At 44.0% G+C, this 26,608-nt stretch overlaps 1 protein-coding gene across 3 annotated transcripts in view; it reads right to left on the bottom strand.

Annotated features, from left to right (window-relative positions):
- Window positions 1-4,466: 4,466 nt before the first annotated feature.
- The window catches only part of AP2M1 (adaptor related protein complex 2 subunit mu 1), a 40,409-nt gene continuing 18,267 nt past the window's right edge, over window positions 4,467-26,608 (bottom strand). For all 3 annotated transcript variants that reach the window (XM_085876226.1, XM_085876227.1, XM_085876229.1), the window contains exons 3-11: window positions 20,000-20,268; window positions 16,626-16,708; window positions 14,914-15,049; window positions 14,636-14,777; window positions 12,485-12,604; window positions 9,882-10,017; window positions 9,686-9,783; window positions 9,482-9,593; window positions 4,467-5,439 (exon numbers count right to left, since the gene is read on the bottom strand). In XM_085876226.1, the coding sequence (XP_085732352.1) occupies window positions 5,305-5,439; window positions 9,482-9,593; window positions 9,686-9,783; window positions 9,882-10,017; window positions 12,485-12,604; window positions 14,636-14,777; window positions 14,914-15,049; window positions 16,626-16,708; window positions 20,000-20,268 (1,231 nt within the window). In that variant the 3' untranslated portion in view covers window positions 4,467-5,304. The remainder of the gene's footprint in view (window positions 5,440-9,481; window positions 9,594-9,685; window positions 9,784-9,881; window positions 10,018-12,484; window positions 12,605-14,635; window positions 14,778-14,913; window positions 15,050-16,625; window positions 16,709-19,999; window positions 20,269-26,608) is intronic.

The following is a 26,608-nucleotide window of genomic DNA, read 5'->3' as shown; positions in this document are numbered from 1 at the left end:
ATCTCACACTCTCACTATGTCTCTTCGAAAGGACCGTTTACAAAACCCCCCCATCCACTTTCTCAACAATCCTCTGGAAGAAGTCTTTTCTTTCAAGCTTCTGGGTCTCACTATCTGCCATGACCTTTCCTGGGAAAGTCACATTTCCCACCTTGCCTCAAAGCCAGTCGCCGACTGGGAATCCTCCGTCGTGCAAAGTCCTTCCTCGGCCCTCTTGAGCTCCTGACCACTTACAAAGCTTTTGTCCGTAGCCTGATGGAGTACTGCTCTCCCCTCTGGGCTGGTGCTCCTGCCTCCCACCTTTCTCGACTTCACGCTGTCGAAACCAGGGCTTTTAAGATCATTGGCATCTCCCGCAATGAAGCTGAGTCTTTGGGCCTCTCACTCAATCACCGCAGGTTGGTCGGTGGTCTTTCTGTCTTCTACCGACTCCTCTCCAGCCTTGGCCCCCCTGCTCTCTCTGCGATTTGACCCCACCACATTTCCACAGGGCGCTCAAGGTCCGCCAACAACCCCCTTCTGGTAAAACTACCAAAATCACGAATCACTGCTCATCTTCTCTTTCATTCCTCTTTTTTCCCGCCTTTGGAATAAACTTCCTCACTCTATTCTTTCCCATTCTTCCCTCCTCCAGGCTTTCAAAACAGCTGTTCACCACCACCTCTTATCTTCCCCCATCCAAATCCTCGATCTTTTCTACCCCGATAATCCACCGAAGCCCACTTCCTTCAATTCTCCTGCTTTCCTTCCTGAAAGTCCCTTTAATGTCCATCTTCCCCACGCCATGTTCCCGTCCCATCCCCATCCCTCTCCCTTCCACATTTCACCTGTGTCTGTTCCCCAATGTTTTGTCCCTTCCACTCCCGCCCCTCTTGTCTCATGCCTCCTTGCTGTGAGTTGTGTGTTAGCTCTCATACGAGCCTCGACCAAGGTATACAAAAAAAAAAAAAAAAAAAAAAAAAAAAAAGTCGATGTTCCCACACTGCAGCGCCACTCCGAGAACTCTCGCGGCTGGTAAAAACCCCACGGGGGTCGCGACCGCCGGGCTGGTACGGGCCCAGCTGCATGCAGTGAGCGTATCGCATGCATATACACTGTGCATACATACCGCATGCACTGTATTGCACACATACCGCATGCACTGTATTGCACACATACCGCATGCACTGTATTGCACTCATACCGCATGCACTAAATCTCAGTGCATGATCGCATAAGCGAGATCCAGACCCAATGTTTCGCTGCTCCTCATTTGAATTTGCAATTTTTTACGTACAATTTGGAAGCAGCGAACGTTATGGAGTTACCACATGCTATACGTAGCAGACGATGCTTTTCATTCAATTCTCATATTAGTACATTCTGATTAGTGAACAGTGCAAAAATATCAAAATTTCGGGAGGATAAGGATAGTGATCGTAAGGGCGGGAGTTTGGGTGAATTTTCGGAAGCCTCCCGATGAAATCGGGAGGGTTGGCATTGCTGCATCCAGACAGGTGTTTAAACTGAAAAATAATAATAATAATAATAATAATAATAATAATAATAATCAACACTCAAGAGATATAGACAGATAGATAGACAGGGGGAGAGAGAGAGACAGACAGAGACAAAGGCAGAGAAAAACAGAGAAAGTCAGAAACACAGAGACAGTGATAATCTCACCTTCGGCTTGGGATCAAAGGGCATGAGAGTACTTATTTCCAGTCAACAATATCATTCAGTTAATTTCTGAACGATTGAATATTGTGAAGAAAGTCGTTCATTTTTATCCACTCGTCGTGTAAATCAGATAATTCATTTTCCACATCTGTTATTAACAATGCCCTTATTGGAGACAATCTGTTGAAAAAAAAAAACTATTAGTCATGCAGTGATTTAATTCTGTTTTAAACAATAAATAATAAATTGGGTTGTGAAATCTCACCTGTCTTGTGAAAACGATTGATCCGTAAGGTTGTACAATCCATTCTGTGAATGAAACTCGGCACAAGTCAGTTTAAATAAGCTTAGTAATGACTTAATGGGAGATTTCACAACAATGATTTTTAAGGGTGTGTTCCAGATCGGAAATGACTTGGTTTGGGTGAGACAGCTTGGGAGAGACGTGGGCGAGACGCTCAAGCAGTCACTGATTTTAAAACAAAAATAAAAATACTTTAAATGATTGATAAAACCTACGTTTAAAAGCTGTTAACTAAATTTTGTTCTGTTTGTGTTGTATAATTAATCATCAGACACGGACACACTTCCTCATTTTCGCAGCACGACTGTGCTCTTAAAAAAACACTTCCCTATTTTACAAAACCAAAGGAGGTTTCGTGCTTTAAGAGATGAATACACTTGATTGGTTCACTCTTTGAGTGGAATGAAAATATAAAAGGAAAGAAGTGCTTTAATCAGTAAGTCTGTTTAACATTTGCTCAATGGGGCAGAGATCAGTCTCCTGTTTTGGACTTTTTGGGTTTGAGTTGGAAAGGTTTCCCCATTCATTTGTATGGGAGAGGGAGGAAATCAGTGTCCTATTTTGAGCTTTTGGGGCTTGAGTCAGAGTTCCCCCATTCATTTGAATGGATGCCTCAGAAACCACATTTATCCTCTACTTATGGCACTCATTGAAATCCTTTCATCTCCTCTCCTTGTCAAGGCTGGAGCTCCCCAAGCAGTATTCTATTAATAGTCTGATTCCTGATCTTTATCAGTCATCTCTGACTCTTTGGAAAATCCCTTATTTATTTCCTAATGACTCCATCCTGTACCATGACATCCCTCATACATCAGACAGGCAGGCTGCAACCTCTTCAGACCTTGTCTACTGGTCAAACTTGGAATAGGTCTTTCTATCCTGACAAATGTCACTCCCACAATCCCTCTCCAAATGGACCATCTGGCACACCCTCCCATCCTCTTTCCTAATAATTCTCTTGGTGAAGTTCACTCACTCAAACTACTGGGTCTCACAATCAGCCATGATCTTTCCTGGGAAAACCACATGCAGAAGTTGAGGACTTGTGGTGGGGGATGATTTAAGCAGAATATTTTGGGAGCATAGAGCTGCACAATATTAACTTCAGCTAGTATTGCACAGTATTGTGAAGTCACACATTTTAAATCACGTGGAAGTGCTGTGGCTTCCTACTCATGTGATATCTTGGGAAAACGCTTATTTTTAAATAACTGTTTATTATGAAACTTGAATTTATCAAGGGTTTCAGAATAAAGAAAGGTCATAAAAGCAGAAGTGCTCAGTCTGTGGTTGGTATTGGGATTGTGTAATGGCATACGATGATCAAAAAACAAGTTCTCTGTATACCTAAAGGCAATGACAGAGCAAATAAGGCTGCAGCAGAACTATGATTTGGCTCTCCAACAACAGGCAGCTGCAAATGTGAAGACCTTGCTTGAAAAATCCAAACGACAAGCAACAACCTGCAGATCAGTGCTGAAGCACAAGTCTGCAGACTAAGATGTCATCCCCAATGCCCATGCAATTTCTCCAAAATTAATATTGTGGGTTTGAGGGTGATGAAACAATAACAAAATGTTGTCAATGACAGTTGACATTGAAAATTTCCCATTATAAATCTTTAATGGAAAATGTACTCAAATATGGTATGATTGTATGTGCTTGAACATGTAATTTACATAACCATATCTTTCCTCCGTGTTGAAAGATGATCAACCTGTCGAGGAAAGATGTGATTTGCAGCCCAACCTTTCAAATATGCTTTAATTTAGTAAAAAATGGAATTCCCTTTTAGTTAAATATATTTTACTTAAAGGGATTTTATGACATGATAGATACAAGGTACCAGCAAGCTTGATAGGAAAATATTATATCAACTCAACTGGAATGTTGGTCTGAGGCAATGTCCAGATGTATTCACTAAACTCTGAGGGCTTCATATTATATACAATTCCCTAGTCTGTTAAGAAGCAGACTTAACTTTTCACCTTCCATACCATAAATTGTATATGATCTATCAAAGTACCCAAAGGATTTCAGTTTTGACATCGAGCTGGGATAGATTTTACACATCTGGTCTTGAAATATATGTGACAATCCTTCAAAATTAGGCCGATCGCTGCACAAAAGCTGAAAATGATTTTCACCTGGAAATACATCAACCTGACAAACTGAGGCACCAACGTTTGAAAATGCCAAAGAGCTGCATGTCTCACTGAACACTGAAAAAAGAACTAAAATTCTCCATGTATTTCAGAGATCCAGAGCAAGACCTCTCACCAGATTAATATACATTTTGCATATGGAGTAAAGAAATGATAATTTCTTGTACACCTGTAACTGCATCAGCATCAAGTTGAGTAGGGACAGGAATAAAATTATCAACCATACAATTTGAATATCACAAATAAACATATTTTTGGCCCCAATCTTGGAAAAGACATAAATATATATGTATTAAACTCCCCCCCCCCCAAAGAAAAGAAGGCAACCCCTCAGATGGCTTAATCTGTACCACATTTATTGGCCAGAAGTTGAATGCACCATCACTCAAATGCACACAATCGTCATCGACGTACCCAGCACAAGTGAGCAAGTTAAACGTTCTCACCACCACCAGACAAACATGTTCATTGTGGAAAAAAAAAATAATAAAAAGAAGGAATCACAAGGTCATCAAATCAGAGTATATAGTGTCCAACATGACGACAACCATTTTGGGATAAAAAAAAAAGAAAGATTAGTCAAGCACAAATACAAGCCGAAGCAGAAAGTCACAAGTAGAGTGTAACGGCACAATTCAATCGAGGACAATATCATGATAGAGCCAGAGGTCGAGGAATTACATCTTTAGGGCATATACCTATTGGGGAGTGGGGTGGGGAGGAAGGTGCAAGTGGTACGGTGAAGATCACAAACAAACAATTACATCCCAACTCGTATACGAATACTTGTGATAGGTGGACTGCCAAAATTACACCTCATGCACTCAACCTCACTGCTTTAACTGAAACTTTGGCTTCCGAAGACAACCGCATGCTTTCTCAATTGTCGCACCTTGTCTGCAAAGTTTCACCTCCAAGCATTGTCTGCATGGCTACTCGAGTATCCCACAAATTTTTCATCACAAGACCAGGAACAGAGCTCTCCAACACCATCACTGACAAAACAAGATGTCACTCCCCCCTCCCGCCCAATAAAAAAAAATTCCAAAACAGACAATTCAGGGCTCAATTCACCATGGTGGTCTTTCTCTTTTTATAATAGACAGTGAAACGAATGAAAGTTGAGTCAAAATCACCATCTGCTCCTCGGCATCCTTCGTGAAGAACTACGTATCAAGATCGAGTCTCGTACAACCCACTGCGCCCAATGTACCGGACCCATTTGATGACGTCGTGATCGCTGTAGTTCAGCTTGGGCTCGAACACCTTCAGGTATCGCACCTTAAGGCCCGATGGAGCAAAAGGAACCTGAAGGGGAAATAAACGGTGACATATTATTGCATTTCCTGAAATGCAGAACTGCAAACATGCTTTCGTATTTATGTCTCCACAAGCAAGCCTGTGGGCCAAAATACAACTTTTTGTTGTCGTTCATAGCACTAATGTAAATTATTATTATTTTTTTTTATTCTCATAAGCAAATAGGTACAGTAAGGGAGAATTGATGTTACTTGCTAGGAGCCAATCACAACACACCATTAATCAACAAAGTGTTGTTACAACAGCAGGCCCCATACTTTGGCTATGCATTTATCGATGGGATCAATAAAGATTGCCCAAATGAATTTTTTCTTGACCATGCACTCACTGCCCAGGTCCTTGGTAATGAAGTCACATTTTAAACTTTGTGCAACCTGTGGTTTTGGAGGAGATGTAAAACTGAGACCGGATATTGCATCGATGGAACGCCCTGGTGAGTTATCTGCTTGTTCTACTGTTCTTATCTCTACATCTCCACCTGTAGAGAATTACAGTTTATAAACGGTTAGATTGAACTGATGTTGTGCACACTATTTTTGTCATCTGAAATGATTTCCCCATTAAAGAGTCAGAGGTTATGTTTTCATGCCTGTTTGCAGGATATGTCTAAACGTTGTGGATGAATTCCGATGAAATTTGGTGGGTCGGTGGGGTATGATACAAGGACGATCAGATTTTGGTGAAGATCCATATACTAGAATTGTTCAAGCAATTCGTCAGAGACGGCGCCAACAACTAGATGAAGCACAGTATCTCAAAAAAAGTTGTGAACATTCAGACGAACCTTGGGCAGGTTATGTGTGTGGCCAGGACGAATCGATTTTAGTGCAAATGCGAATCCAGATCTGGGAATCATTTAAAATTTTCAGTGATTCTTCACTTTTGTTAGATTGGGGGGGGGGCGAAAAAAAAAATTGGGCCAGATATGTTCTACTTTATCAGGCATGAGGTGGTGGAGGTTCACTGGTTCATTCAACCGAGTGCAGTCCTAGTTATTACTACACTACATGATCCAAGGCTCATAGTGGAGCGACCACACACCTCTTTCTGCATTAAAGTTCCTTGTGAATCTAATATATATATATATATATATATATATATATATATATATATATATATATATATATATATATATATATATATATATATATATATATATATATATATATATATATATATATATATATATATATATGACTGCTTAAACCCTATAAAGGAAATGCTGGACATTACATCAATTTTGGTGGATGTTTAGTTTGTTTACATATTACGTACACACTGACAGACATTGGCTATTATCGTAATTTTCGGCCTACAAGTCGATTTGGTCAATTTATTTCGTTCATTCATAGTAAAAGACCAAGCAAATAAACTTGGGGAGTTGGCAAAACTGTCAGGAAGAACAATTGGAGGTGTTAATTCCTCCCTGACACTCACAAGCATCACTTGCGTCCAAGGTCATTAATACTAACTCGCCGTTTTGGGCATATTGTTTATATATATATATATATATATATATATATATATATATATATATATATATATATATATATATATATATATATATATTAAATGTCGGATGACCTTTCTGATAAAATTAGGAATGTAAATAGTTTTCACATGTTTATGAAACAGAGGTGCAATATTTAAAACAAGCTGCAGAATCATTATCAGCACATGTATCACAGTTTGTGACAGTTCACAACCCTTTCCAGGAATACATCCACAACACTGTGGAAACTTGCAGTCATGAGTTTTATATGAACAATCAAGCAATTTATTTCTGAAGACACTGAATTTTTTTTTTTTTTGCAATTGTACAATTCAATGTCAAACCATAGACAAGTCCATTCTGAGTACAGGTCAAGGCTCAGACACTGGGTGGGGGAAAGATGACAAAAAAAAAAAAAGTCGTGTGTGTGTAATATATATAAAACACCACACAAACACACCTGATCAGCACCATGAATCGGCTACTGCAATCATTTCCTGGTTTACAAAAAGTTGCATTTCATGGGAATTTGATCATACCAATGGAACCCTTCACCACTATTTTGATTGTAATGTAACAAGGCAGTTGACATTGCTACTCAATATGGTGCTGTTGACAATGTATAGTTTACTTTGTCAGCAGTACCACATTCACCTCAATTGTTGACACCAATAGGTATTCAGACCTACGCTCTGCCTCAGATTGGTTCCGATGTTTCTTATGGAGACAGAGCATCAGTTTAACGTGAACAAACGTTGATTTTCAAAGCTATTGCTTTTCCTGGGGGAGATGCGGGTGAGAGGATGACTCGGACAACATCATAACCATCACGAGCTTCCATGATCACCTCACATACAGTGGGGAGAACAAGTATTTGATACACTGCCGATTTTGCAGGTTTTCCCACTTACAAAGCACGTCGAGGTCTGTAATTTTTATCATAGGTACACTTCAACTGTGAAAGACGGAATCTAAAACAAAAATCCTGAAAATCACATTGTATGATTTTTAAATAAATAATTTGCATTTTATTGCATGAAATAAGTATTTGATCACCTACCAACCAGTAAGAATTCCGGCTCTCACAGACCTGTTAGTTTTGTCTTTAAGAAGCCATCCCATTCTCCACTCTACCTGTATAACTCTGCACCTGTTTGAACTCTTTATCTGCATAAAAGACAGCTGTCCACACTCAATCAGACTCCAACCACTCCACAATGGGCAAGACCAGAGAGCTGTCCAAGGACATCAGGGACAAAATTGTAGACTTGCACAAGGCTGGGATGGCTACAGGACAATAGGTAAGCAGCTTGGTGAGAAGGCAACAACTGTTGGAGCAATTATTAGAAAATGGAAGAAGTTCAAGATAACAGTGAATCTCCCTCAGTCTGGGGCTCCATGCAAGATCTCACCTCGTGGAGCCTCAATGATCATGAGAAAGGTGACAGATCAGCCCAGAACTACACAGCAGGACCTGGTCAATGACCTGAAGAGAGCTGGGACCACAGTATCAAAGAAAACCATAAGTAACACACTACGCCGTCATGGATTAAAATCCTGCAGCACACGCAAGGTCCCTCTGCTCAAGCCAGCGCATGTCCAGGCCCGTCTGAAGTTTGCCAATGACCATCTGGATGATCGGGAGGAGGAATGGGAGAAGGTCATGTGGTCTGATGAGACCAAAATAGAGCTTTTTTGTTTAAACTCCACTCGCCGTGTTTGGAGGAAGAAGGATGAGTACAACCCCAAGAACACCATCCCAACTGTGAAGCATGGAGGTGGAAACATCATTCTTTGGGGATGCTTTTCTGCAAAGGGGACAGGACGACTGCACTGTATTGAGGGGAGGATGGATGGGGCCATGTATCGCGAGATCTTGGTCAACAACCTCATCGAAGATGGGGTGTGGCTGGGTCTTCCAGCATGACAACGACCCGAAACACACAGCCAGGGCAACTAAGGAGTGGCTCCGCAAGAAGCATCTCAAGGTCCTGGAGTGGCCTAGCCAGTCTCCAGACCTGAACCCAATAGAAAATCTTTGGAGGGAGCTGAAAGTCTGTGTTGCCCAGCGATGGCCCCGAAACCTGAAGGATCTGGAGAAGATCTGTATGGAGGAGTGGGCCAAAATCCCTGCTGCAGTCTGTGCAAACCTGGTTAAGAATTACAGGAAACGTCTGATCTCTGCAATTGCAAACAAAGGTTTCTGTACCAAATATTAAGTTCTGTTTTTCTGATGTATCAAATACTTATTTCATGCAATCAAATGCGAATTAATTTTTAAAATCATACAATGTGATTTTTCAGGATTTTTGTTTTAGATTCCGTCTTCTACAGTTGAAGTATACCTATGATAAAAATTACAGACCTCTATGTGCTTTGTAAGTGGGAAAACCTGCAAAATCGCTAGTGTATCAAATACTTGTTCTCCCCACTGTATATCTGGAGCATGCTAAAGTAGTGAATTTCAAAGCTGCTCTTCTCAACCACAAAAAAATATATATATAAAAAAAAAATTGGGAATGGGAATGGTGGAAATACCTCGAAGTTCATTGAAATAGGAGGTCGAGCCCACTTTTTCTTCTCATTTGTAGGAAGCAACTCTATCTCTGCACTGATTTGAGACTCCTTCATCCCAGCCATGCGCTTTAGCCTGTCAAGGGGGCATTTGGCTCATCACACCGCTTGGTGGAAAATTCGATTCTCAAGGCCATACCAAAACAAACAAACATTCACAATACTCACTTCCACACAATGGCATTTTCACTTGCTTTGTACTTCGCTTTTCCCTTCATACAAATAACTTGGACTCCACTGGTATTCAATGGCGTTGGGATCCGCACCTAAGCAAAACATTTCAAATTCGCAACATGTGAAACGCAATACCACCCGGCCACAACCCTTTTCGTCGATGTGCGATAAATTATGTGTACAAACGTACCTCAATCTTCTGTGCCAGCAGTGAAGGCTTAAAGTTTGATTTGATGACAACCTTCACCTCCAGCTTCGCTCGGCCAACCTCCCTCACAAGAGGAATCACACGAAACGGCAGAATTATGTCCTTTGTGGTCCGGTATCTGAAGGAAACCCCAAAAACTGTCAATTGACAAAGACAAAAATAATTCACAACCAAGCAAACTGCAACTGCTGAACACCAACCAAGTCTCACCCACGTTTGGCAGCTGCAGAATATAGCTCCAATCAATTTATTTCACACAATCTGGTTGTGTACCTCTGAAGCTACAACAGTTCAAAACTCTCAATATACAAGTGGTGAAGGAGGGATGGAGTGGGAATAAGCGAGTTTTATACAAATCAAGATTCTCTCCCAGACAGACATCGACTGCACAAAATATGTCGCAAATTTTCCTGGAATGAAAAACAAACGAGACAATTCCACGTCAAGACGTCGATCGATACGCCTCCACCCACATTATTACATATACTTGTACAAAGTGATTTAAATCCCTTCAGCTGTTCTCAAGTATCACATTTTTTTTACCTGACACCAAAAACTAATTCGTTCATCTTTGCATCAATATATACAGTGGGGAGAACAAATATTTGATACACTGCTGATTTTGCAGGTTTTCCCACTTACAAAGCACGTAGAGGTCTGTAATTTTTATCATAGGTACACTTCAACTGTGAAAGATGGAATCTAAAACAAAAATCCTGAAAATCACATTGTATGATTTTTAAATAAATAATTTGCATTTTATTGCATGAAATAAGTATTTGATCACCTACCAACCAGTAAGAATTCCGGCTCTCACAGACCTGTGAGTTTTGTCTTTAAGAAGCCCTCCCATTCTCCACTCATTACCTGTATTAACTCATTAGCTGCATAAAAGACAGCTGTCCACACTCAATCAGACTCCAACCTCTCCACAATGGGCAAGACCAAAGAGCTGTCTTAGGACATCAGGGACAAAATTGTAGACTTGCACAAGGCTGGGATGGGCTACAGGACAATAGGCAAGCAGCTTGGTGAGAAGGCAACAACTGTTGGTGCAATTATTAGAAAATGGAAGAAGTTCAAGACAACAGTCAATCTCCCTCAGTCTGGGGCTCCATGCAAGATCTCACCTCGTGGAGCCTTAATGATCATGAGAAAGGTGAGGGATCAGCACAGAACTACACGGCAGGACCTGATCAATGACCTGAAGATAGCTGGGACCACAGTATCAAAGAAAACCAGAAGTAACACACTACACCGTCATGGATTAAAATCCTGCAGCGCACGCAAGGTCCCTCTGCTCAAGCCAGCGCATGTCCAGGCCCGTCTGAAGTTTGCCAATGACCATCTGGATGATCCAAAGGAGGAATGGGAGAAGGTCATGTGGTCTGATGAGACCAAAATAGAGCCGTTTGGTTTAAACTCCACTCGCCGTGTTTGGAGGAAGAAGAAGGAAGAGTACAACCCCAAGAACACCATCCCAACCATGAAGCATAGAGGTGGAAACATCATTCTTTGGGGATGCTTTTCTGCAAAGGGGACAGGACGACTGCACCGTATTGAGGGGAGGATGGATGGGGCCATGTATCGTGAGATCTTGGCCAACAACCTCCTTCCCTCAACAATAGCATTGAAGATGGGGCGTGGCTGGGTCTTCCAGCATGACAATGACCTGAAACACAGCCAGGGCAACTAAGGAGTGGCTCCGTAAGAAGCATCTCAAGGTCCTGGAGTGGCCAAGGCAGTCTGCAGACCTGAACCCAATGGAAAATCTTTGGAGGGAGCTGAAAGTCTGTGTTGCCCAGCGACAGCCCCGAAACCTGAAGGATCTGGAGAAGATCTGTATGGAGGAGTGGGCCAAAATCCCTGCTGCAGTCTGTGCAAACCTGGTTAAGAACTCGAGGAAACGTTTGATCTCTGTAATTGCATACAAAGGTTTCTGTACCAAATATTAAGTTCTGTTTTTCTGATTTATCAAATACTTATTTCATGCAATCAAATGCAAATGAATTATTTAAAAAAAAAAAAAAATCATACAATGTGATTTTCAGGATTTTTGTTTTAGATTCCGCCTTTCACAGTTGAAGTGTACCTATGATAAAAATTAGACCTCTACGTGCTTTGTAAGTGGGAAAACCTGCAAAATCGGCAGTGTATCAAATACTTGTTCTCCCCACTGTACTTGTACCAAGTTTCATCAAAATCCCATCACTGGTTCACAAGTAAGCACGGTAACAGAATTTTTACCCAAAGGGAAGTCTGACTTTTAACCCCATAATCTAATCAGTTTATCAAAACATCATTAGACATACTTTTATCAAGTTTGACGTGGATCCCTTCAGCCGTTCTTAAGTTATTGCGGTAATGACAACCCATCATGGACGCACAACTCGTAAACAATGCTTCTGGTGACAGTCGGTGGAAGCAGAACAAAAATAAAAAAAAGTTTTGGAAGCTTCGTTTGCAGGAAAACATGGTTACGGCAGTCCCATGTAACGCAACCACGGTGGGGCACAAATCAACACAAGGCAAGTGACAAAACTCGCTTGATAACCATAATACCAATAATGAGCAAAACTGCTCACCTCATGAGCTCAAACTCGCCATCAGGTGGGATGAAGCTGATGCTGCGCTCGGACTCAAACTTGCTCAATCGTACGCACTGATGGAAGGTGCAGTCATCAATCGCAATGGACTGTTTGCCACTGCAAGCAACAGAGCATACATACACAACAATTAGTATTAGGTAGTTGTCAATACCCACAACCATGCATGCAGCACACTTGAGACATGACCAGATCACATCACATCGGAACCTTTCAACACAGATGTAACGAATACATTTCATCAAATTAAAACTCATGCTGGAGTTTCAACATCTATATGTGGAACCAGAACGGCATGCGGTGGAGCACGTTCCTCTGTCAGGCTGAACAGTTTACATTTTGAATCCCACTAACAGGCCAAATCTGCATCTGGACCTGAACCAAATTAATCCACAATTCGTCAACTTTTTGAGATGTGATGCTGTCCATCATTTTTTAAACACTGCCCCTCCCCCCAATCTCTCAAATGCTGAAGAATCAAAGAATAAAATTCTCATATTTAATATCTTTACCAAAAACAAATCAATTAGTCTGTCACACTCAAACTGTCCACCAAATTTTGCCAAAATCCATAAACAACATTAAGATACCCTGCTCAGAGAGAGAGGGGGGGTAAAAACAACCTCCATCTACCTAAGGTCGTGGAGGTAATAAAGATATCGGTGTACTTTTACACATATTAAAAGAACAGAGGCAAACTTTGTACAAAACAGCTCTTTTATAAACATCAAACTTGTTAATAGTTACAACTCTATTGAGGGGGGAGGTCACATCACAAGGTACACTACATGGCCAAGTATATGGACACCCCTTCCAATTAGTGGAATCTGCCATTTCAGCCACACCCATTGCTGACGGGTGTATAAAATCAAACACACAGCCATGCAATCTCCATAGACAAACAATGGCAGTTGAATGGGCCGTACTGAAGAGCTCAATGACTTTCAACGTGACACCGTCATAGGAAGACACCTTTCCAACAAGTCAGTCAAATTTCTGCCCTGCAAGAGTTGCCCCAGTTAACTGTAAATGCTGTTGCTCCTTGACATTTCCACTTCACAATAAGAGAGAGCTCAGTCGCAAAGTGGTAGGCCACAAGCCCACAGAACGGGACCGCCGAGTGCTGAAGCACGCAGCGCGGAAAAATCATCTGTCGGTTGCAGCACTCACTACTGAGTTCCAAACTGACTGGAAGCAACGTCAGCACAAGCACTGTTTGTTGAGAGCTTCATGAAATGCGTTTCCATGGCAGAGCAGCCACACACAAGCCAAAGATCACCATGCGCAATACCAAGTGTTGGCTGGAGTCGTGTTCAGCATACCGCCATTGGACTCTGGAGCAGTGGAAGCACGTTCTCTGGAGTGATAAATTACACTTCACCATCCGGCAGTCTGACGGATGAATCTCGGTTTGGCGGATGCCAGGAGAATGCTACCTGCCGGAATGCATAGTGCCAACTGTAAAGTTTGGTGGAGGAGGAATAATGGTCTGGGGCTGTTTTTCATGGTTTGGGCTAGGCCCCTTAGTTGCAGTGAAGGGAAATCTTGAGACAGCATACAATGACATTCTAGATGATCCTGTGCTTTCAATTTTGTAGCAACAGTTTGGGGAAGGCCCTTTCCTGTTTCAGCATGACAATGTCCCCATGCAGAAATGGTTTGTTGAGATTGGTGTGGAAAAACTTGACTGGCCTGCACAGGGCCCTGACCTCAACCCCATCGAACACGTTTGGGATGAATTGAAACGCTGACTGTGAGCCAGACGATCTAATAGCCCAACATCAGTGCCCGACCTTACTAATGCTCTTGTGGCTGAACGGCAGCAAATCCCCACAGCAATGGTCCAACATCTCGTGGAAAGCCTTCCCAGAAGAGTGGAGGCTGTTGTAGCAGCAAAAGGGGAACAAATTCCATATTCATGCCCATGATTTTGGAAGGAGATCTTGGGCGAGCAGGTGTCCACATACTTTTGGCCATGTACTTATGGATGAAACAGGAGCCAACTTCATAGCTTCACTCACAAACCACAAACCCATTTTTCTCCACCCAAAACATACCTTGCCCTCACTTTTCCTCCATTAAAAATAAAACCAAGTAATTCCCTTTTCAGGGCACAACCAAACAGCCCACCTCTTGCCTGCCTCATCCGTTCCTCCTTTGCTTTGCTTCTCAATTATAATCTTGTCATTCATTCCAAACTTGCACTCTGGCATGCCACTGAGATAGCTCTTCATGACGACACGACCAGACACGTGTGCACTCAGCACCTGACCTGCCAGAGGGTTCAGATCACATGTCAATGTTGAGGGTGGGGGGGAGGGACACAGAGGGTGTAAGGTCATTGGTGACCGATCCACAATGACAGTGGTGGGGGAGGGACAAAGAGCTAAATATCAGTGGAATATTACCCTGTGGTGACATGAGCAGATTTACACTCTCCAACACATCCAGGAAAAGCTCGTTTCTCCGATACTTGATGCCCTCGCGGCGCCAACCAATCTGCCCGGTCACCTGGCTCGTTATTTGAGATTGCTCTTCTTTTGTCTGAAAACGGAGTACAATGTTAGGGTAGGTACACAGTTACAGTCGATATTGTTTTAAAAATAAATAAAAAACTGACACCTTGAAGTGACAAAATGGTCATAGTGATCAACTACCATGCACTCATGCCAAGGCTCATTCATGATCTTGACAACTGCAGCAGCCACACTTTTTTTTTTTTTCTTGTGTTGCTTCATTCCTCCCCCCCCAATCCAATTTGTATTTCAGAATGGAACAATTATGGCAAAACATATCGAAATGTCGACTTCATCTGAATGCTGAAAATTATGTTAAGACCATTTTAGCAGATTTCACACCACGAACGGCAGGTTAAAAGTGCTCCAGTTTGTGGAGCAGAGTCCGTGGATAAAAACTCGAACAGCACATGCACGGAAGGCCTCATTTAGCATTCATACGTCATTTCAAAAGTCACGAATTACCGTTAAAGACGAGTGTAACTCACGTCTTACTGTGCTAATCAGATAAATACCACACATACACCCTGAAGAGTTAAACACGTTCAACATGCCACTGACCAGTCATCATTTTGTTTTTCATACACGTTAGGAGTCATCCGTCACGCTGAACTCAGCACCTAAAATGGCTCCGACTGTAGATCGGCAAAACACTGCTTTGGAGTGAAATTTGTAGTCCTGAACTGGAGTTAATTTTTGGGGTGTGGATTGTACCAATAAACTGGTATTTTCCTGTGAATTTCGGAAAAGTTATCTGTGTCACACAAGTGATTACGGTATGGTCTCATCATACTGGTTAAAACCAATAATATTGGCTCATGCACTTTATAGATATCAGGGTGAGCAGAGGAATAATAAATCCATGGGGAGGACCACTCCGACACAGGATACCAGCAAGCTGGCACTCATTTTGCCGACCTCAGGATGGCAGGCGGAGTCAACCCCACCTGTTATCAATTCAACAGCAGAGGGGGATTTGAACGCAGGATCCTAAGATCCCAAGCCCAACACCCTAACCATCAAGCCAACACAAGGCATACAGATCACGATGCACGCCATCTTCCCTCGCTTAAATATAGGAAACTTTCCACACATCAAACCAATGATTGACAGAATATTTAGAAATCGCTTCACACTTGTTGATAAAAGGATTATTCAGAAGAGTGAAAAACCAAACCAAGGATATGAGGATGAAATAGCCAAGTTAGAGGATGGCACAGCATACCTGATGCTATGTTAATTGGTAGCAATGCCAAGTCCGAAGACAGGAGAGCACGCAAGTGCACAAGGTGTCAAGGGGTTTGAGAAACAACAAACAGTCAACAGTATTAAAAACCTCTTCATGACCAAGTAAACCAATGTTAACCAAATCATTTGCTTTTCCAGCAAATGACAACTTTGCATGCAGTTACAACAAAAAAAATGAAAGCAAGTCAACAAAAAGATCCACAGAAAATGTAATGAGAGAAGCCCCATTGACAAATAAATAAATAAAAATAAGTATTAGTAATGAAATATTTATATGAATGATTCTTCAACTCGAAACACTACCGAGATGCAGAAGAAAGGAGTCAATGGAACAGCAAACATCACAAACTTCCCACCTGTGACTTTATGCCTTGTTGGGTGATGAATGTTTTCAATGTTCCCGTTTCAGAGTTTTGTGGGTAACCAAAGTCCAGTATCTCTGCAAAACAGACTCCAACCATGGGTTTTGCACATTGACAAAGCACATCCTCAGTTGCAGCTCTTTCAAACTCCTATAAAGTAATTATATACATATACATCCATCCATACATACACGAGGTCCATCTAAAAAAGTAACATGACTGAGCCTGTGTGCTCCACTTACACAACTTGAATGAACGGGTTGAATCAGTCTTTAGCAACATTCCAGCAATGTGATTGGAGATTTTTTTTTTTTTATATATATTTTTTTTTTTTACAGGTCGTGCTTTATACTTTGCCTAGTCCGAGTCGTGAGCAGAAAGCCAATCTGAAGTTTCTTGCCAAAACACCTTCCGAATCCTTCGCAATGCTGCAGCAAGTTTATGGGGAAGACACTATGTCACGTACACATGCATTTGAATGGCACAATAGGTTCAAAGAGGGATGGGAGGTGGTTGAAGACGATCCACGGTCTGGAAGACCTTCAACGAGCAGAACGGTGGACAACATTGAGCGTGTGAAGCAGATGGTGCGCGCAGATAGTCGACTCATGGAGCAGATGATTGCTGAGGAAGTTTCCATCAACAAGGACACTGTCTGGAGCATCATCACTGAAAATCTCGAAATGCGCAAGTGTGCGCAAAGACGGTCCCCAAGCTGTTGTCCGAGGACCAGAAACAGCAGAGTCACTGTCTGTCAAGACATTATCGAGCGCCTAGAGGATGATCCAGATCTGCTCGGGAGAGTCATTACTGGTGATGAATCGTGGATATTCGAATACGATCCCGAGACCAAACGGTAGCGTCATCAGTGGAAAAGTCAGTAATCACCAAAACCAAAGAAAGCAAGGTTGCCGAAGGTCAAGGTGGTGCACATCGCGTTTGACATCAAGAGCATCGTCCACTTCGAGTTTCTACCACAAGGTCAAACAGTGAATCAATCTGCACAAGGAGATCCTCCGGCACCTCATGAGATCAGTCCGGAACAAGAGGGATCTGTGGGAGAACAACGCTTGGGTGCTCCACCATGACAACGCTCCTGCTCACAGTGCCCTGATTATCCGACAGTTTCTGGCAGAGGAACGTGCCAACATTGGAGCAACCCCCGTATTCGCCAGACTTGCCCCTTGTGATTTTTTTTCCTTTTCCCCAAGCTCAAGGGGACCTGATTTCCTGATGTGGAGGCCATCAAAAGGGCAATGACGACAGAGCTCCGGAGGATTCCAGAAGAAGCCTTCTGGGGGGGGGGGGTGCATCGAAGGGTGGAAGAAGATGGACAAGTGTGTGAGACTGCAGGGAAACTATTTTGAAGGGGACAAGCTGTGATTTCAATATATTGTTACGAATTCACGCCAGCCGGCGTGCGATCGGCCGCGTAACTCCAATCGAAACCGCATCACCCACCGGACGGACAATTCAGTCATGACCCTCCTGGAACTACCGCCAGGAACCAGTCATGGGTGGGGGTTTAACCTCATCACAGCCCAGTCCGCATTCTACCCGCGCGAAATAGGGTGAATCGCGGAATGTCGATATACCCAAGTACCCGTGCAGCTAACCTACCGAGGGGCTGCACCGCGCCGCAGGTAGGCCTGGGACACGAACTGCTTAAGCGGTCCGTTCCGTACTACAGTGATAACCAAGCGGTGTTATCGCCGACCTCGACGGATCAGATTCTCTTTACCGGGCGTTCAAAACCAACTCATTCCACGATGCAAGATGGCACTTTCAAAGGGGAAAGGACGCAACGAACGGGATACGTTTCACACAAGGACATTTATTATGAAGCGCAACGCAAGCAAGGGCAGTCATGCAATATACAAGCAAGGAAAAAAGCATTACCACCGACTATAATTATTATGTACAAGCACTTAAACAGGTTTAGAGGACATGGCGCCACAGCATGCATACAAAAATAACAGGAAAAGACCTCCCTTCAGCGGCCGACGAGTCACTCTCCCACGACCGTCAGCGTGGTTGCGGCCTCCCACGCGGCCGGCAAACCCTCTCCGGCACCCCTCGTCCGGACGCGCAGGTCCACCAGACAGCCGGCACTGCTGCGCCTCCCGTAAGAGTCTCCACCAACAGGCCGCTCGCCAGACCACGAGCGCAGGAACGAGCGAGGGGAAGAATTGGACCACCGAGGAGACAGGGGAGAGCATGAACCGAGAAGAGAGAAAAGCAGCCTCGCGCGCGTCCGCGCTTTATAGCGCGGGGCTCCGCCCTTCGCCCCACCTCGCTTCTGACTCCACCTCCCTTCGAGAAGGTTCCCAAAAAAGGGGCGTTCCTCAATCCCGTCCACATCACGCCGTTCATCCACCAATCGGGAGAGAGCTGCTTTCCTCCACACCAAGCGCGGGGGATTCAGGCAGAAGAATCAAGCGAGGGAAAATTAGGCAAGAAAAACCTCACAGGCTCTGCGAGAGCTTTTATTCTGTCAATCCTGACCCGCGTTCTCGGACGGTTCCCGACGCAGAAACCGTCGTAGCGTGGACCGTGGAGGATGGCGTCCTCAAGCGGGCGTAGTGGGGGTGATTTGAGCATGGTTGGCATTGTGGCATAGTTTGTGGCAGCGGTTGTTTGTGTGGAGGTTCAAAATAACGATAGATAAAGAAAAACCCTATCTCAAAGGGTCGCAGCCCGGTGTACACGAAGAAATCCCTCTAAACAACGGTGGGGAAAGCTATCTGAACACTCACTTACTGGCATAGCTAATGTAAGGAACCTTTATGGTGTTCTGCGAATTTCCACAGCCATAACAATATTTTTTGGAATAAAATTTGTGAAGTCAGTCCCATTACTTTTTAGACGGACCTCTTATGTGTATATATAAAAAATACAAATAAAAACCTCGCTCGACTGTACCAATGCAAATTCATAACACAAACAGTTTTTTTTCGGGGGGGGGGGCTGGGGGACCAGCAAGATGGCCGAGATGCACACATTTACTTTTGAGCCGTTTAACCTGGGTTCAAAATTTGATCTACAGACTGTCATTCTGGTGTCTCACAGGCAAGGCATCAATGTGCGTGCCATTAAACAGGATGTCCCATCTGGCAGAATTAAAGACCCTATGGTGTCCTTTGTGAAGAGTAGGGAAGTTACCAATAGGACCCCAAACAAATTCCAAATTCCTGCCCTAACCTACCACGTGGTGGAAGAGGGGGGGGGGCACTGCTGCATCAGCGGCACAGCCATGCGCCACATACAAAACGACTGTTTTTCCATGAGCCTCAACTTTGTAGAATTGTCAATTTTCTCTTCTGCACAAAGATTGATGTGAAATGGACTCTTTTCTTAACGCAACCCACCATCAAGCAGCTCATAAATGAGCACGAAGTTGTTTTTTATATTCTCTTCGGAGATCTTGCCAAAATATGAAGCCATGACTTCACAAAGCTTCAGCAGGAACTCGAAGACCATGGCTGCATTAACATTTTGCTTTGTGACCGCAGCGAGCCACACGTTGGAGCGCTTCACATGGAAAAAGCTTGTGCGCGCGATGTTCGTGACCGGAGAGCGAACTTGCTGCCGTGCATGGATCACATTGACTCGGAAAGCATCCACTGCATTCCGCCGGCTGTTATGGAGGGGGGGGGGGGGAAACAACAAAATAAATATATATTTCACAACACCAAAAAGCAGATCAAAAGCAACAAGGAAAAAGGCCAGGATAACAAGGTAATCAAATGTTAAATGGAGAGTACGAAATATTTTATGACAAGCAATCGTTCTCGCTCTCTCTCTCTCTCTCAGCCTGTGGCTGCTGGTTGAATCATTGGTTGGGACACGGCCATGCCGCTGATGCAGTGTCCCCCTTACCAGTACACTGGTACTCATGTTGCCGACCTCGGAAGGCTGACAGGCTGAGTCAACCTCCTGGTGTATATCAATTCAGCGGCCAACGTGGTTTGAACTCAGGACCCTAGGACCCCAAGCAGCCACTAGGCTTATTGTACACTCAAATACATAAACATCCAAAAGGCAATTGAAGCATTACAAAACTTGTTTGGGGGTGGGTGAAAAGAAGAGGAAAAAAAAAAAAAAACCAAAGAAAGGACTCGTCAGAACAACTGGATACGCAATGACAGTTTGTAAATTAATCCGATGGCACATCTGCAAAAGCTTTGTTATCCCAGTTCCACAAAATGTGGGAACATGAACCAAGAGCAAACACTGAAAACATGGAAGTATCTCTCATACGACCTCAAGATCCCAGCGAACACAAAGCATTGCAACCAGATATCATACTTGGGTACAAAAATAAATAACAAAGACGAGAAGGGCACTCACTGCAGCGCATACCACCACCACGTGATGCCCGATTCACGACAACAAATCGGACCCAATACATTTTTGAAATATGCTATATGCATTGAGCCAAAACACGACCACTGACAGGTGAAGTGAATAACTGATTATCTTGTTACAATGGCACCTATCAAGGGGTGGGATATACAAGGCAGCAAGTGAACAGTCAGTTCTTGAAGTTGATGTGTTTGATGCAGGAGAAATGGGCAGGAGTAAAGACCTGAGCGACTTTGACAAGGGCCAAATTGTTATGGCCAGACGACTGGGTCAGACCATCTTTGAAAGGGCAAGGCTTGTGGGGTGCTCCCGGTCAGTAGTGGTGAGTACCTACCGACAGTGGTCCGAGGAGGGACAAACCGGTGACAGGATGTTGGGCACCCAAGGCTCATAGATGCGCAAGGGCAATTAAGGCTATCCCGTCTGGTCCGAACCGACAGGTCTACTGTGGCAAGTCACAGAAAATTTTAATGGTCACGTGAGGAACGTGTCACAATGCACAGTGCATCGCACCCTGCTGCGTAGCCGCAGACTGGTCAGAGTGCCCATGATGACACCTGTCCATCAAAGCACCAACAATGGGCACGCGAGCATCGGACCTGGACCTTGGAAGGTCACCTGGTCCTAAGAGTCCCGTTTTCCTTTAGATCACGTGGATGGCCGTATACGTGTGTGCAGTTTACCTGGGGAAGTGGTGGCACCAGGATGCACTGTGGGAAGACAAGCTGGTGGAGGGAGTGTGATTCTCTGGGCAATGTTCTGCTGGGAAACCCTGGGTCCAGCCATTCATGTGGACGTCAATTTGACACGTGTCACCTACCTAAACACCGTTGCAGACCAGGCACACCCCTTCATGGCAATGGTATTCCCTGATAGCAGTGGCCTCTTTCAGCAGGACAATGTGCCCTGCCACACTGCACACCGTTCGGGAATGGTTTGAGGAACATGATGAAATGTTCACGGTGTTGCCCTGGCCTCCCAATTCTCCAGATCTCAATTCAATTGAGTATCTGTGGGATGTGCTGGACCGACAAGTCAGATCCGTGGCAGCCCCACCTCGCAACTTACAGGACTTTAAGGGTCTGCTGCTAATGTTTTGGTGCCAGATACCAGAGGACACCTTCAGGGGTCTTGCAGAGTACATGCCTCAGCGGGTCGGCAGTGTTGGCAGCACACAGAGGACCAACAGCATATTAAGCAGGTGGTCATAATGTTTTGGCTCATCGGTGTGTGTGTGTTTTTTATATATATATATATATATATATATATATATATATATATATATATATATATATATATATATATATATATATATAAAAAATCATTTTTGGCTCATCTGTAAATGGCGAAGAACCACTAAATAAGTAAATAATAATAATAAAATTATAATAATTCTCATATCCAGATCTTCACCAAAATCGAATTAATTTGTTAGGGTCACAGACCCAGCCTGGCCACAAAGTTTTATGAATCCGTCCACAACTTTTTGAGATATCGTGCTGTATATTAGTTTCGCCATATCTCTCTGGTGAAGAATCACTTAATTATTGGATCCAGATCCAGATCTTCACCAAATATCGAATCAATTTGTCAGGGTCACACACCCAACGTTTCATCTGAATCCATCCACAACTTTGAGATATGCTATATCTCTTTCTGGCCGATCTCTCAGGTCAAGTAAAAGAGCATGCTCCGGAGTAGCGCGTCACTGCGTCTGCCGGTACTTCAGGGGCCTCAGTCTGGCCATCCCCCAAGCAGATGACCCATCCTCATCTCCTTGAGATGCTGATCAACCTGCTACAACCACGAGGCACGTGGTCGGCCCATTAGCCTCCTCCACTCACAAGTCTCCCTCACAAAGAATCTGGTGAGCAGGATCAGCATCAGGAAAACAAGCTGCATGTCCATACAGCCACAGCTGACACAAGGACTATGCAGGTAACAAATTTCATTTGGGTCTCGCTCAGCAAATCGCTTGTTGGACACAAAATCCGACCAGCGATGGCAAAGGACTCTCTGAAGGCACCTGGTACCATAGGAATCAAGTCTCCGCCTCAGATTCCGAGTCAGAGTCCAAGTCACAACCATAGAGAAAGACTGGAAGCACCAAGGACATGAAGACTCAGACTTTTGTCATACTGCACAGGTCACGACAGTGCCACACCCCATGATCCAGTGAATCCATGACTTCCCAGGCCCAACCCAGACATCTATTGACCTCTGGCTCACAGCCAGAGACATAAATATCACTGCCAACGTGAGTGAATCTCTGACTTCAACATCTTCACCACAAACAGGAACAGACAAGATGTCGTTGAAAGCCTGGATTAGTCTTGACCGAAGAAATCCATAATCCCAGCAGCTCAGACTCGTCATTCAGCACCTCGAGGGAACCCAAAAGGATATCCAGAGTCCCCAAAAAGACGACTATCATCTGCGAAATCAAGGTCAGAGATCTTGACATTCCCAAACGATGCACTGCAGGAACTGAAGAGCAAGGATACGGTCGATCATTGGCCTCTTTGGTGTAAAGCCTGACTGCTCTGGACACTGGTGCTCAACCAGATGGTGGCAAACCCGATCAAAGACCATGCCTGGCACTGAGAACAGTCACCCCTCGGTAGTTGTTGGTCCTGGCGCTCACCCTTCCCTTTCCAGACGGACAACAAGGCCCCTCTTCCAATCAGTTGGGATGATGCCTATGTTTCATAGTGGGGCAGATAACAGCAATTTTTGAGAGGAATTGTGCAAATGATACAAGCATCAAATTTGGCACATTTGTTCTCCAGGGGATTCTAATCAAATCTGCCAGATTGGCCATTTGAAAATACAAATTTTGAAAAAAAAAAAAAAAAAAAGTCAAGATCACGAATCAATGTTGGATGCTGGCTGAGATTGGTGAATGCTTCAGAAACATCATCAAAGACGTTCCAAGTCTGCCATGCAGTTTTCTTCCCTTTACCACGGAAGACAGACGAGTCACATCCAGTGAACGCATGGAAGTATGGCATCCCTCTAGCTTTCTCAGGCCCTATTGCAGAAACTACCTCATGGACTGGAATCCATCGTGCCTTGGCTCCTTGGCCAAAGGAGCCAAGGCCAAAGGTAACAATCCACATGTTCTCAAGACCTAGTTCCTGCAAGGATGGCAGTACAGATAATGCTATGACTAGTAAGTCCGTGTCATTCGCCTTAATGATAATGGACTTACTACCATCCGTCGTTGCATCCCTGGCGTGTACAAATATTTGAGTGTCAGCTTCTTCATGACAACATGGAGACAGCATCCAGTGACTTCCTTGTGCTGCTAATGGCATCTTCTCCTTTTTGTGACAATGACTGTGCTTGTCGTCTGTGCTTCACATATCTTTTCCGCAAGGAAGTGAAACAGCTCAGTCTTGTTGCTGTCATCTCGAAGAAAGCTTCTCCAGTTACTTGGGGTCTTACTGGTTCCTGTCACTTCTGATTCCTTGCCCCCTTTTCGGACTTCAGACTTGACTTCTTGTACTCAAACACTACGTCCACCCTCTTGTACCTGGCACCATAGGATTCCACCTTTGGGATGATGTCTTCTTTAGCATAGTCATCAAATATCTTTGAAGTGCGTGGAGGTAGGGCACTGATAAGTTCTGAGCCATCAATGATGACTGCATCTCCCCGTGGTTCTCTGTCTGGGATGTTCACTTGCGCTTCAAGAATTTCAGCCAGCTGTGACTTCAATTTTTTTTGAAAACTTTCTTTTCAAAAATTTTAAATGGCCAATCGGGCAGATTTGATCAGAAATGCCAAATTTGATGCTTGTATCATAATTTGCACGATTTTTCTACTATCTACTACACTACGAGGCAGAGAACAGAATTGCATGGAACAAAACGAAAACAGAATTTCCACCAGCCTTGAGAAGTTGAGCATGGATGCCACAGGTCCCAAGAGCTTTTGCCCATTTCAACCGGTTCACCGCAGCCTGCGTTTCCACAAATGGTGGATCACAGTTGATTAGAGGGTCAGCAACAGCCAACATCCAACTCAATAGCTGGTGGATCAGCCTGGTACAGCCACTCAAAGTAACTGGCCCAGCGAGCCTTCACTTCAGACTCCTGTCAAGAGCCCACCACCTTACACCGACTGCAGTACACCGAGGGACGGGCTTGAAGGAACACTGTGTGAATTCCCCTGCAAGCAGGACGAGAATCACTTGACCACAGGTGATGCTCTTCCCCCTCACCACGCATAGTTTTACGCCTCAACTCTGGTCAATGGTATTCAGTGTCCCGAGAGATAAAATTCTTCTTCGCCCAACAGTGAGTTAAGACATCCTCCGGCAACGTCTAGGATGATGATCTTGAAGGCACTTCACATCTCTTCAGGATTCCCCCAAAGCACCGAGACCCCCCAAATACCCACTAAGCCTGTTTGCAAACTCTCATCCTTGAGCTTGTCAACATCCAGCCGAGGACGGGATGGTACCATTCTCCAAGATTCAAGCTGAAACTCAGTTGCTACCACAAACTTGTCAATTTTGAGGAACTGAGCACTCCAGGAGCACCCTGCAGTTCTGGATCATCCTCCAGTGACCATCAATAAGCACTTTGCCATACCACCAGCGTTGGAATACCAAGTCCAGTGATGAACCTGTCAGCACTGAAACCATGAAGCAGCCACCCTCAGTCCATGACTTCTTGCAAAGTGAAGGAACTTGGTGCTATTCCAGAACACAGTTCCAGACCCATGGGGACCAACACATCTCAACCATCCCCATCAGTTCCAGTCGATGCAATGAAATCCCCCAAGACTAGAAGGGTATCTCGTCTGGGGCACTGATCAACCAGACTCTAGCGTGGCATAGAATGCGTCCTTCACGGTGAGATCAATTGCCTCATTCAGAGCATATAGACACCAGGGAAACGACACCCAAGGAGTGATGAATTCTTAGCTTCACAACACGCTTGTTGGACAGTTACAGCAACCCCTTCGGCATGGTAACCATCAAAAGCCAATGTAACCACCCGCCATGATCTCACCACTATCCATTCTCCAAACCTCAGTGCTGCAATTCCAATGTTCAAATGTCTGAGCTCAGATAACAGACAGATGATCATCCTCTCTTAAGGATCAGACATTCCAGGCACCCACCTGAAGGGACCACCTCAGGTTAACCCAAGGAGATCGCCATCTGGTGGACGACACCTCAGCACTACCTTGACACGACCGCAATCTGATCCGAGGAGGTTAACTTGTGTTTTTCCTCTTATCAAGTAATGGGGGTCCCAAAGGCTTTGCCCCAACCCTGTCCTCCAGTGAGCTGCTCTGCGAAGGGCAGCTGTACAGGAGGTACTCCCATGGAGGGAGTTTTCAGATTGTGTTTTGAGAAGTGAATGGGTTTACAGTGGCCAGAGTGCAAATCCTGCCACCAACCTCCTAAAAAAAAAAAAAATTTTAAATAATTTTTTTTTTTTAAAGCAGCTTCAGACCCCCAGCAAAGTTACCGAGGATAAGTCTTAAAGACCCCATAGAGAATGGTGACCAAGGATGTGCCTGATAAAGGACACAATTAAATAAGGCTGTTAATTATCCTCAAAAGGAGCGTTTTAATTAACCCAATTTTCACTTCC

Source organism: Eptatretus burgeri, chromosome 4 (genome assembly GCF_056783735.1).
Source record: "Eptatretus burgeri isolate ZD-2024b chromosome 4, Ebu_testis_v1, whole genome shotgun sequence".
NCBI classification, from domain to species: Eukaryota; Metazoa; Chordata; class Myxini; order Myxiniformes; family Myxinidae; genus Eptatretus; species Eptatretus burgeri.
This window is presented reverse-complemented; position numbering and strand designations above follow the sequence as displayed.